The sequence below is a fragment of the Montipora capricornis genome, chromosome 2 (assembly GCF_036669925.1).
Source record: "Montipora capricornis isolate CH-2021 chromosome 2, ASM3666992v2, whole genome shotgun sequence".
Lineage (NCBI taxonomy): Eukaryota > Metazoa > Cnidaria > Anthozoa > Scleractinia > Acroporidae > Montipora > Montipora capricornis.
The window spans coordinates 47,220,120-47,232,328 of record NC_090884.1 but is presented as its reverse complement, the minus strand read 5'-3'; the positions used below and the strand labels follow the sequence as shown (position 1 = coordinate 47,232,328).

General features: G+C 40.4%; 1 protein-coding gene across 3 annotated transcripts in view; it reads right to left on the bottom strand.

Annotated features, from left to right (window-relative positions):
• Positions 1 to 544: 544 nt before the first annotated feature.
• Positions 545 to 12,209, bottom strand: part of LOC138024568 (centriolin-like) — a 60,149-nt gene continuing 48,484 nt past the window's right edge. For 2 of the 3 annotated variants that reach the window (XM_068871797.1, XM_068871813.1), the window contains 14 exons: positions 11,805 to 12,037; positions 10,975 to 11,132; positions 10,270 to 10,343; positions 9,005 to 9,140; positions 8,268 to 8,386; positions 7,655 to 7,738; positions 7,046 to 7,186; positions 5,974 to 6,057; positions 5,231 to 5,359; positions 3,507 to 3,563; positions 2,975 to 3,037; positions 1,664 to 1,774; positions 1,338 to 1,382; positions 545 to 1,252 (listed from right to left, as the gene is read on the bottom strand). In XM_068871797.1, coding sequence (XP_068727898.1) covers positions 674 to 1,252; positions 1,338 to 1,382; positions 1,664 to 1,774; positions 2,975 to 3,037; positions 3,507 to 3,563; positions 5,231 to 5,359; positions 5,974 to 6,057; positions 7,046 to 7,186; positions 7,655 to 7,738; positions 8,268 to 8,386; positions 9,005 to 9,140; positions 10,270 to 10,343; positions 10,975 to 11,132; positions 11,805 to 12,037 — 2,013 coding nt within the window. In that variant the 3' untranslated portion in view covers positions 545 to 673. The remainder of the gene's footprint in view (positions 1,253 to 1,337; positions 1,383 to 1,663; positions 1,775 to 2,974; positions 3,038 to 3,506; positions 3,564 to 5,230; positions 5,360 to 5,973; positions 6,058 to 7,045; positions 7,187 to 7,654; positions 7,739 to 8,267; positions 8,387 to 9,004; positions 9,141 to 10,269; positions 10,344 to 10,974; positions 11,133 to 11,804; positions 12,038 to 12,209) is intronic. The other variant, XM_068871804.1, reaches the window with a different exon arrangement.

The following is a 12,209-nucleotide window of genomic DNA, read 5'->3' as shown; positions in this document are numbered from 1 at the left end:
AACGAAAACAAAAGGAAGCGTTTGCATAATAATAGATTTAAATTCCCGGAGGATTTGGTCGGGGCACCAACATGGCCGCCTTTTCTTTGTTTAGGGGCACCAACATGGCGGTGGTGACGTCATGTGAACGTTTTTCAACGAAAACAAAAGAAAAAGTTGGCATAACAATAAAGTTCAATTCCCGGAGGATTGGATCGGGAATCCAACATGGCGGTCGAGACGTCATGTGAAAACTAAGAATTGCGTGCATTTGTAGGCATATTCAACTGGAAGACCTTAGACAGCAATGACCAGAACCAGGTTGCTGATCAGCGGTTTTCGTTAAAACAATAGTTTGCTGGGGGTGCTTAATCTCGCGGGCTCAGAAAACCTGGTTGTGGTCATTGTTATTTAAGGTTTTTCTATTCAACTGGCACCAAAATGCCTCTTCTACAGACACAGTAAACTGATTTCATCAATCAGTTGTTCAATCTGAACACTTACTGTTTAGACTCACCGAAAGCCCCCTGAGCATGGCCTTTTTCAACCTGCCAATGTTCTTTATTTTCCTCTCGTGATTGCTCATTTGTGTTAGACATAAGATCGTTGACGGTCAAGGTTTTATCTTCTTGGATCTCCTCTGCATTCGTTGACTCGGAGACAACAATGTTATCCCAGGTATCACTTGACAGTTTTATCCGCGGGAAATTAACTTCCCGGGAAAACTATGTGCTGTCCAATTCTCCTTGCCATCGAATGTATCGAAACTTCGTTTCTTGCCAGAATTGTTGGCCGCAGTCATCTCGAAGGATACCTGTCCTGTGGGATTCCACTTAACACTGCTTCTATCACTTGATGGTGGCCTAGGCACCTCAGCCGGTTCTGTTTTATTTTCAGTGTGAAGAGAAACATCTGCTCCTCTAATGGACCACGGTACACTTGTATTTAACATTTCTTCACGATCTCGGCAAGGCAGTTCAAAGTCACATTTTACAAGCCTTGTGTGGAAAGAATTATCCATTTGCGAGTCAAGGGATCGACACATTTGTGTAGAATGCGTTTCTTTCAGTTTGTCGCCATTTGTTTTACTTAGATTGCAGTAGTCAGATCCTATGCCGTCCACGCTGACAGCGTCTTTCAATTCGGCTAAGTGATTCCTTTGACATTGAATCAATTCCTTTTCTTCTTCCATTTCCCGCAAACGCCTTTTCAATTCCTCTATTTGTTTGCTGGAGTCGGCTTCCTTCTCAGCCGTTACCTTGCTCTGCAAAAGCTTCACATGAATGAATGAATGAATGAATGAATGATGTGATGAAATCATGAAGTCAGTGAAATGTCAAATTGTGGCATATTCGTACCTTCAAACGGAAGTCTTCCACGCTTGAGTCTTTTCGCGTAATAACCTGGTAAGACAAGCAAAAAAACTAACATTAAGGTTGTTACCAGTAATACGCTGTCAGCGTTGCAGCCTGTTTGTGGTTCCCAGAATGAGTTGCGAGTTCATGCGAAAAATAAGACGGATGATTGACTGAGAGGGGTGAATCGAAGCAATCCAGTCACATAAAGAAAATTCTAGGCAAACTCATTCAGTTTCAAAAGGAGCCCTCGTTTTCAATTTGAATTGGGATCAGACATAACGTTCCCTTATTATTAGCTTCCCAAAATTATTGTAACTCTTTATTACCTCCTCAAGGCTTTTAAGTTTTTTCTTCAGACCTTCCAGGGACACCTCAGCTTTTTTTCTTTCTTCATCCAAAGACTCCGCGCGGCTTGACATTTGCTGTCTAATTTGATCCTACAACGAAAAAAATCTCTCATGATCAGTCTTTAGAAAACTGACCAACATACACTGGTAGGTCCAAGACGATTTCACTGCGATTTGCTGCAAATTACAAAATAAAATAATCAAATAATTTCACTCTCCTCGTCTTGTATATGGACGATAGACAACTTAACCAAAAACGTCCGTAGTCGAGAGCTTTAGGCGTTCAAATAGCCGCTTAAAGGGATCGGAGACTGTTACCGGAACTGGACCTTGCTCCAAGGAAGTGCTTCGACCGGTTGCACACACTTCTGGATGTCGTTGGAGGTTCAAAATGCCTGTGTTTACACGTACCCTATGAATAATCTCCATTTCCAACCATTCACTTCTTCGCAATCGCTTCCGCCAATGCGTCCAGGGTTCGATTTATGGACTTAATTGGCGTCTATTTTGGTGGGGTCACTTTCTAAAGAAACTAAGGGGTTACTTTGGTGGGAGAGTAAAATACGAAAATTTAGTTTCGTCAAACGTGTTAGTAAGGGTCGAATTACCAGCGTCAAAAGATTTATGGCTGCATGTTGCTTCGAGCGTTAACCTTCCGCACGGACGCAAGGCTGACGCTGGAAACAATACTTCCATCTTCTAGGTTCTAGGACGGAGCCTACCAATTTAAAGGTATTTTTGCCCCGTTTATGAATATGCGGGAAAAGCAGATCTTAGCAAGTGTTATTGAAATCCAAAAAGAAAACTGGGGGTAACCACGTTTTTTTCAAAGATAATTAATCAACAATGTATGTAAAAAGCTTTAAAATAAAAGGCTATGTATAACGTTCTTTTCCAAATTGTAGCTTAATTATCTCTGAAAAATGCATGGTTACAAAGAGCATTTGCTATGTTTTGCTTTATCCGCGTAGTTTTAAGCCGCGCAAAGATATCCCTGTATTAGTAAGCACCACCCATAGGAAACCCGAGCATCTCGAGATGCGTAGAACGTATGCGCAATAACAATAGTAGGCACCGTCCTCAACGAAAACCAAGTTTAGATTTGATTAACGTGATTTGATTGGATTTTAAAGTCTACCCAACTGCTAGAGCTTTTGTGATTGGGCGACGGCTACACTCAAAAGTAAGGACTGGACTGGGGTAAATTCTCCATTCGGAGTCCAAGTTAGCAGAAATAAAGAAATTCAATTCCTCACATCTTAAATTGACTATTGCCTTTTGTCAACTTACCCTGAGTAGTGTCTGTTGTTGCACCAGTTTAACTCCTTGTTCTTTCAACAGAGTTTCTTCTTTCTGATGAAAGGGAACGTACAAAAAAATCAAACAATCTAGCTATATTATCTTTGGGTCAGTCTATCGGAGCCACAACGTCACGTATAAAAGATAAACATTTCCCATTTCTTTGTTTACTTTTGCCTCTTCAAGTGCAGAGTATTCTTATGAAAATAAGTTTGTTTTTTTTTTCACAAGGAAGGAAAATTTTGGCTTTCGGAAAGATTTCGCTTTTGGGAACTCTCCAAAAGAGGACTGAAGTGAAATCCAAACAAAAGGCTATTGCCGCGGTGTTTTTTAAATATACGCTCCCCTGTTTGAGGGACAAACAAGAGATTCTACAGTCCTCAAATGTGGGTCATCTTTGCTGTGAGTTTTATTCTCCCTTCATGAGGTACTTAATTCTCAAGAACTGAACCCGAAGGTCGCACGCTACATGTCCACTCTTGCCAATTCCTAATCAAAAAAAAAAGATGCTACCATACGTTACCTCTCGCTTTGATTCATCAAGCTTTTCTTTTGCTGCTACTATTGCCATTTGTTTGGCCTAAAAGAGAAATAATGATACATAACCTTTTTTGAAAAATGATAGTCAGGGTAGGCTATCAGTGGCTTAGTTTTACAAATTAAAGAACTCTTGCGGATTCATGTGCAGTGTTCAATATTCTGGAAGAAAATACTGCTTTATAAACTGCTTTCCTAAAACACATCAGTGCAAATAACTGGGAACTAAATTAAAAAGAAAGAGTATTTAAAAAAAAAACTGCATAATGTCAACGAAATGTGGAATGGCAAGTTGACTCTTTTTCTTTAGTAATGATCGTATTTGGAAAAGAGTATCCGTCTCTCTTCTTGTTGTTACCAGGAAGCTTTTCCTTCTGCCACCGATGACAATGCATTCACTTGGGTAATATGTTTGGTACCTGGTCGCCCATTAGGTCTTGTGAACAGTAATTGCAAATTTCAGTAACTCACAACTTACCTGAATGGAATAAATGTATGAATTTGAAGTGCCGTTTACAGACGTAAGGGAGAAGTGATAATCGCCCTTAGCGAAACAAATTAAGAAATTGTGTCTGATTATAGACACATGAAACATCCAGGTGACTCCAACGGGATTAACACATGACTGAGCCCAACAAATTGACCTGCCCCCCAACTGAGTGGCTTTCGTATCTCAGTTGGTTGAGCATTGCACCGGCATCGCAGAGGTCATGGGCTCGAATCTCGTTGAAGCCGCTTGAATTTTTCAGGTGTCTACAATAAGAGACAAATTCTTAATGCACCTATCAATGTTAAGCCCGAGGGAGGGAAGGTCGGGTTAACGACGGGAGTTTGATCTTGAGGTCTGTCCCCAGGATAGCGATTTTGATCGTACGTGATGTAACCAGGGCAGCGATTTTGATCGTACGAAGGACATTTGACCACCTTCACTTGCCATCGGGTCCGGGTTTTGCCCAATTATTTTGTCCCAGGGGTGGGAAATCGGAATTCATTTTTAAATGAAAATGTCAAAATCCCTACCCCATGCCTGACCCCCCCCCCCCCTCCCTCGGGCTTAACTTTGATATGTGCATATGATAAATAGACCCATATCACTCAATGTCCAAACAAAAGATTTTGCCCGTCGAACCTCTCATTCAGTGTGAGGCTGGACGGGCAAAGACAATGCAAAGACAAAGCCTTTTATATTCCCCACGGACTCCAAAATAGTCGCAGAGTGATAAAGCTAAATTGCTCTTAAATGTACAGTTAAATGCGAGGATCACGTCTCCCTAACATCACAACCAAGAGTTTATGAAGGTAAGAAAAGTAATCCCTCATATTGGCCCTATTCCTATAGTAATACCTCTTACGTTATTTTTAGATCTCCTACGAGATCCGGTATTCCCACGACGGTTAACTCATAGCCAATCATATGTCCCAATTTTAACCAATAATTGCGTGGGAATTCGCTCAGCTGCCAACATTGGTAAAAATGGGGACATATGATTGGCTGGGAACCCACACACTATGATAGCGTGATTAACGCCACCTTGCTTTGACGACACATGGATTCCCCTTGGCCTAAGAACTTCACGTATTGCTGTTCGAGTTTTGGTGCTGGTGGGTGTTTGCGTGAGGGGGACACCTTGTGACGACTACACAACGAAAATCATATTATGCGGCTGCACTGGAAGGACGATCGTATCCATCTTTCATAACCACACTTACTGCTCTAATGGATTGTTGTATTGCAATCAACTGAATTTCTATCTCGTCCTCTTTTTCACGGAGCTGGTCAATTTCTTCAGACGTCTGTTCCTTGGAATTTACGACATGTCTCAAACTGCGGGCAAATTCCTAAAATCATCAAACAAGGACCTTCCATCCGAATCGCAATTATTTTGTGGTTACCATTTCAAGAAAAACGATCTCCAATGCTCTTAGTATTTCACGAAAAAAGCACACAGCTTATGACGTATCCACGCAGTGACATTATAAAAAAACTCAACCTTACTCTTCCTTCCCAGAAAATGCTTTGGTAATTTCCGATTTTAACTTTTCGTATATAGAGCTATAAAGCATGTGGGAAGTTGAAGAACACTAACAAAAGGCAAGTCGGTTGTTCTCAGCTCGCTTTCTCCAAACCTTCTGCGTACTTCAGATTTGCACGCCAAAAAACAAAGCGGCTAAGCTAAGGGAAAGACAGCGGGAAATTGACAGGGGGACGAACACAAATAAGTTCATCAATTTCTAAACTTTAAGTACCTCTTGTGACGTTTATGATCACTCATCTTTAAAAGAGCTTTTTTAACAGATCAAATACAATTATATATCGCTTCATGATCATATATTTTCTCTTAAAACCTACACGTTGTGTGTCCGGCGCCAAATTTGCCTGAAATGCATGCTTACCACCACAAGAGCACAAAAAACAAAGCAGAGAAAGAAGACCACATCGAAAAAAAACTGACCACTCTCATTTGAGAAGATAATCCCTCAATGTGTTCCTTGAGTTCTTTGACATCTTTTGCAAGAGTGTCCTTCATATGATCAAGCTGGAAAGCAAATCAATGCACTTTATCATAAACATTGAATATCTTCATCAACCAGTTTTGATTTGAAGCCATTGCACAATTTTTTTTTAGGAAGCACCGGAAGGACCCTGTTTCAGTTATTTGTAACTCGGTGATTAAGAGAAACTCAAAAGAGGCCTGTACGTCATCACCATGGCAATCCTTACGATTGACGGACTAACAGCCAAGAAATTAGTTCGACAAACAAAAGATAAATCGTGACAGCCGAGAAATTTGTCCGACAAATTAAAACAAACTAAAATACCGTCATTCAATTGCCTTGCAACTCTTCCAACAAAGGTGTATCTCAAGCGACGTCATGTTTGTCGTATTAGTCAATAATTAGACATTTCACTCTCTCGGATGTCGTGCTGAACAGCGTTTAAAACTTCTGTGAACTTATCCGGAATCGGCTTAGGGCCGTAAAAAGGTTAGAGCTATTAATAGGTCATTTCCGAGTTCATGTGCGCCTCCTCTTCAGAGCGAGTCGAAGTGCTGTGATGGTAATTAGTTCTATTTTACATATGAATGAAAACTAATTTTCATAAGAAAAACTTCGCAATTTGACTCGCTTTGAAGAGGAGGCAGACATGAACTCAGAAATCGCCTATTGTACAACCACTGAAATCTAACCAATCATTGAACACCGGAGCATCCATTCCTGTTTTATAGTTGACCCTTAACCAATCACTGACATCATCGCCTGACTAAGACCAGGAGTATGCATGTACAAAACAAGTGATCAGGTTGTGAGACAAACGAGGATACCTAACCATTACTGCAGTGCTGCTTATTCTGAAAGGTGCGTCCATTAACATGTTTCCATGGAAGAGAAAAAATGCAAAATAATCGCAGAGTTTCGTTTCTTGAGACACTTTCATCTGAAGATACAGCCGGAAAGAATTCAGTGCAACACCCGGGATATTCCTGACATATTTTTGCAGGCCTTTCTTTTTGATGGATTGGTTACCTGTTGTTTCGTTAGCAAATGATTCCGTTTTAAAGTGTTTAGTTCTTCAGACAGTTTTCTTGCTTTTAAACGATGTTCTTCTACTTTGTGAAGTACCGATTCCTTTTCCATGGAAAATCTCTGTCTTTCGGCGGAATTTTCCTAACGAGAAAAACAAGAAACTGTTACTAAAAGAGATCAATAACTTATAAAAACAACCACAACACAACATCAATGAGATCAATGACAATTTGCTAGAACTCAGTGATCATCAGCACAAAGGATCAGGCGACATGTACCTTCTACAATCGAGGCAAAACTCTTTGGGACAGTCATGCAAACCGATTCGTAACTATCGATGATTTCGGAATTACTTCCTAAAGCGGCACCAAATTTTAGAACTCCGTAGCAGTTCCCCCTTCCTCCACCCAATACAATGTTGATAGTCTGAAAATACTTCGTATGCATGTTTCGGCAACATTGTGGGTGGGGTGGGAGGAGGGCATGGCACCTGTAGTTATCTCGCGCGACTGTTTGCTTCGCTTGTGCCCCAAGAATCGCAAGTGGAAATGAGTCCCACGAATCTTGCCCACGATTGTAGTTTATTATCGAGAAATTCCTAACGCTCACCTTTCGGAGACGTTCAATGTGTTTTTTAAAAACCTCTGTTTCGGACGCCATTTGCAAAAAGTAGTCATGTGCTTTATTTCTTTCCTAAAAAAAAATGAACGATTGAAAGGAAGAAATGATCTTAGACTAAAATGAGCCACACGTAATAACATAGGTAAGCGATTTTATGCACATGCGCACTTTAGATAAAAAGCGCGATAACCCATGACGACTGCGCAGTGAGAGTACTGTTCTGCGTCCAGAGATTGTCGATGATGAGTGAATCGCAAGTGTTGTCATGGTCGTCATGTTGGACGACTCAAACAATACATAAACCGCGTAATGCGCACTTTAGATAAAAAGCGCGATAACCCATGACGACTGCGCAGTGAGAGTACTGTTCTGCGTCCAGAGATTGTCGATGATGAGTGAATCGCAAGTGTTGTCATGGTCGTCATGTTGGACGACTCAAACAATAGATTTCTCAATAGCTTTTCTAGTTTGTCATCCAGCAATTGTACCTTTCGCCATCGTTATTTGTATCTTTACAGGTTGATTGTAAAACACTTAATGACATCTTCTGGACATCGTAACTCGGTCACTTCACAAAGAGCAAACTTCTGGCGATACTTACAGATTCAATTAACTCTTTTAGTTCTTTTACTTCGGCTCTTGCGTCAATCAGGGCATTTTGTTTTTCCTCGTTGTCCGCCATTAGATGTTTGACTGTTTCCTGAAGCTTGTCTACAATACCTTCGGAAGGAAAGGCCGTGAATGAGCGCTTGTCCTCGTTCAGGTAGCAAAAGAGAAAATAGTAGTACAGGGCAAAAGAGGGGTGGGGTATAAGACAACGGCGTTTACCTGCTTCATGAAACCATACACGTTTGCCTTTATGACAGTTTTCTTCCTAGTAACTTTATTTGATTTTCACAGTATTTTTTGTTGTTGTTGTTTGTTTTGAATTCATGTTCACGGTGATGTTGTGTTTTCACACAGAAATTGTCATTATAGTAAACAACAAACTGAATTAAATGATGAAGTGAACCAGCTTATTAAAACCTATCCTCCGCCTCGTTTGTTTCAGCTGATCCCTTATAGTACAAGGGGGCATGAAAGACGGCCGATTTCAGCTAATTTCTGGCCTGTTAGCTGGCAAGATCTTGAGTTTACTATTGTTCTCCCTACTTTTTCACTTCAGTGAAATTCTAGTTTAATGTCCTGTTGAATAGATTATCTTAAATTGTAGGTTGTTTCATGAGACTGTTTCCAATGAATAATTGCACTTAGTTTTGTTGTTTGATTTTGTTTAATTTGAGGGCCACAAGTTTATCAATTCCATTACTGCCAAGGGAAATAAGTAAATCGCATTACCAACATCGTTCGCTTTTTGTCTTGGCGTTGAAGACTCCTGAGGTAAACTGTCTTTATCAGATTTCTCCACTTTGTCGTCTTCCTTTTTCATCTCTGCTATCATTTCATCGTGTCTTGCTTGGATTCCTGTGATTTTCTTTCCAGAAAATATTGAATAGCATTATTGATACGCGCAGCAATGGTTTGAGAAAAAACAACCAAAGAATCTTTACACTATTTGCAAAGACTGAGGCGATGTCGTAGTCTGGGTGCCCATCTCAAGGGCACAATGTATGTCAAACTGCATGCACATCGCAGGTTGCTGTGTTGTGTTACCTCTTAAATAAACAAACACAACAATGACGACAAGAAAAGGATCTCCTGTCAAAGTTTCGGATCCCATTTGACTGTAACAAGGCTAACACTCATCCTAGAACGTTATCCAAATCTTGGATAATCTCTTCCTTTTGTCTTGGAGTTCACCCCGTTTTGTATTTTCTCAGTGCTGGACAAATTCACCAATCACCCCTTTCCCTGTGCGTAATAGCCAAGATTGAGTTAGCCATACATTAACGAAAGGCTTTTCTTCCTTGTACATACTGGCTGCCTGACTCTGCTAGCCCTTATGCAGTGCTCGCAATTAAAAAAACTTCCAAGTTGTCCCTGTTTCAAAAGCCGGGCAACTAAACTCGTAAATTTGGTTGCCCTGATAAATGCTTGGTTGCTCATTGCCTTTGGGAAACCCCTACGATTAAATGCGCGCCGCTTTGAGATGCAATCGCATGGCGTTGGGAGCTTGAGTGTCCCAAAGTTCTAAGTGTGCGCCTGTGTTTTTTTTTTTGTGGAAGTCTGGGTTTACGTTTTGGCATTTTCAAAATCTCCCTCGCCAACTACATGTCAATTTTCCTATCTGACAATTTTTTGCAAAAGCCACAGGTATTCAAAACACGGGAAAATGCTCAACTGCGGCAAGTCAATTATTGTTAACTTCGCACCAAAACCGTCGAGTGAGTCGGGTGCTACTATGTAATACATCTTCTATTTTTGGCTGGGTTGTCCGTTGTTTTTTCTTTGGGCAACCAACCTCTTCGTTTTACTAAAAACTAGTCTCCCGGTAAACTTTCTGGTCGTCTGGGACGACCGGACGGCCGTTAATTTCATTTCGTGTACTGTTATGGTTATTCCAGGCAGCAAGAACTCTAATTTACTCAGTTAATACCAATGGTAGTTAGTACTAAGGCAAGAATAGAGTACAAGTAAAATTTCCTTCTTCTTCTTCTTCATACCTCTTTTTCTCTTTCGAGTTCTTTAGAAGCATTTTCAGTTTCCACCTTCAGTCTGTTCAGTTCTTCTTTCTTGTCTGCGAGAGAATTCAATTTTAATGCAACGTTTTTAGTTAGTGACGAAATAGCCCACTTTCGATATATTAAAATTCAGTCGTAAACAAAAGGTATCATCTCGAGGCTCTGGAGAATAAATTCATACAAATCCTTATATTTATTCTCCAAAGCCTCGATATGATGCCTTTTGTTTCGGACTGAATTTTGATATATCGAAATTTGTCTATTGAATGACACAAGAAAATTACCAAAGCTTGTAACTAACAAGCTCTCGATCTTGGAGAATGCTGGTATTGGGAGTCGCGCCACTCGCTAGTGATTGCTTGCTCGCTCGAGATATGTGGCGCTTGGTAATCAATCGCGATCCCCGAGAGCTTTCTTGTCGGCTACTTTTAGATTGACTCGAGTTTCAAGGTTTCAAATCACTTTTTAACGACCAATTTGTGGTTCGCAAAGAAGAGATAAAAATATGGATACTCTCGGTATGATCTGTTATCGTTGATCGATTGTTTCTCTCCGGGTACTCCGGTTTTACTCTCTCTTCAAAAACCAACATTTGATTTGACTGGATTTGCGTTAATTTCAGTTTGCGGTGTCCCCAATTAGTGCTCCAGCTCAAGAACGACTAGCCACTTAAATAAAGTTCCTTACCTGACAAATCCTTTTCTAAACCATTTATTTCCCCAAGAACCGAGTCTCTGGTAGTTTTTGAACCCTGCAATTCGTCCATAGCAGTTTCCAGCTCAGTCGCGACTCTAGTTAATTCGCCCATGATCTGGGTACGAGAGTCCTCAGCACTTTGTGTTTCACTGCGGATCGATAAACACACACAGGGAATCTCAAAATGCTCGGTTGTTGTTTTCTTTTTCTTTAACCTTAAGTGTGGTCACAAACTTGTTAATTTAACTTGGAGTGTTTAAACACGAGAAAATACCATTCACATTTTGGAGATATATTGCTTATAAAACCCAGTGATTCACGAATCATAATTGGTTTTCTATGTGTTTTTTCGTTTTGTATTATCAAAAACATCTAAAGATGGACTGAAATTTCGACAAAAAGTTGAGAAACCGTTATACGCCTTATTCCAAAATGGCCGCCATTTTAGTATTCTTTTGTTTCCATCCAAATTGGCCCTTATGGCCTCGTTCAAGGTTAAATATTCTCTTGAATTTTACGTTTGAAAGCGAGGCCATAAGGGCCAATTTGCATGGAAACAAAAGAATACTAAGATGGCGGCCATTTTGGAATAAGGTGTATTCTTTGTTTGAAGTTCACTGACAATGGCGGGAAAAAAGGAGCAAGTGCGCACATCCGGGAACTGTGGTAGCCACATCCATTTACTGTCTAACTCAGGCGAAAATAGTGAAGAGTCTAGTATTTCTGAACATTCATGATTTACCTGTACTCATTAAATAATCTCCTTTGCACAACCTTGGCAGCTTAACAATCCCTAAATGCGCTAAAAAAAACATCCTCACCTTTTCAATCGAGACAACTCATTCTCAAGTTCAATTTTTTCGTCATTCATCGAGGAAAGCATTTCTTCGTATTCAACCTCCTTTTGTTGTTTCAACTCTTCGCATTCTTTCATTTTCGTCATGCTTTCGCGGATTTTTCCTCTGAGCAGCGCAAATTCCTCTCGGTGATTCTTAAGGGCATCCATTGATTCATTCCGCGCTTTGTTTACTTCCTCTAATTTTTCTTTTGCTTCCTGTGAAGGGAAGAGAGGCAGTTATCCACTAAACCACTATCTTACAACCAAATTCAAAATAATAACCTTTGTCAATGATGACCAGTCACAACAGACGCAAACAACACAAACGAGCCAATATACTATAAGGCAAAGGAAAGGTACAAAGCCGGCGCTAAGCGCAGCGCAAGAA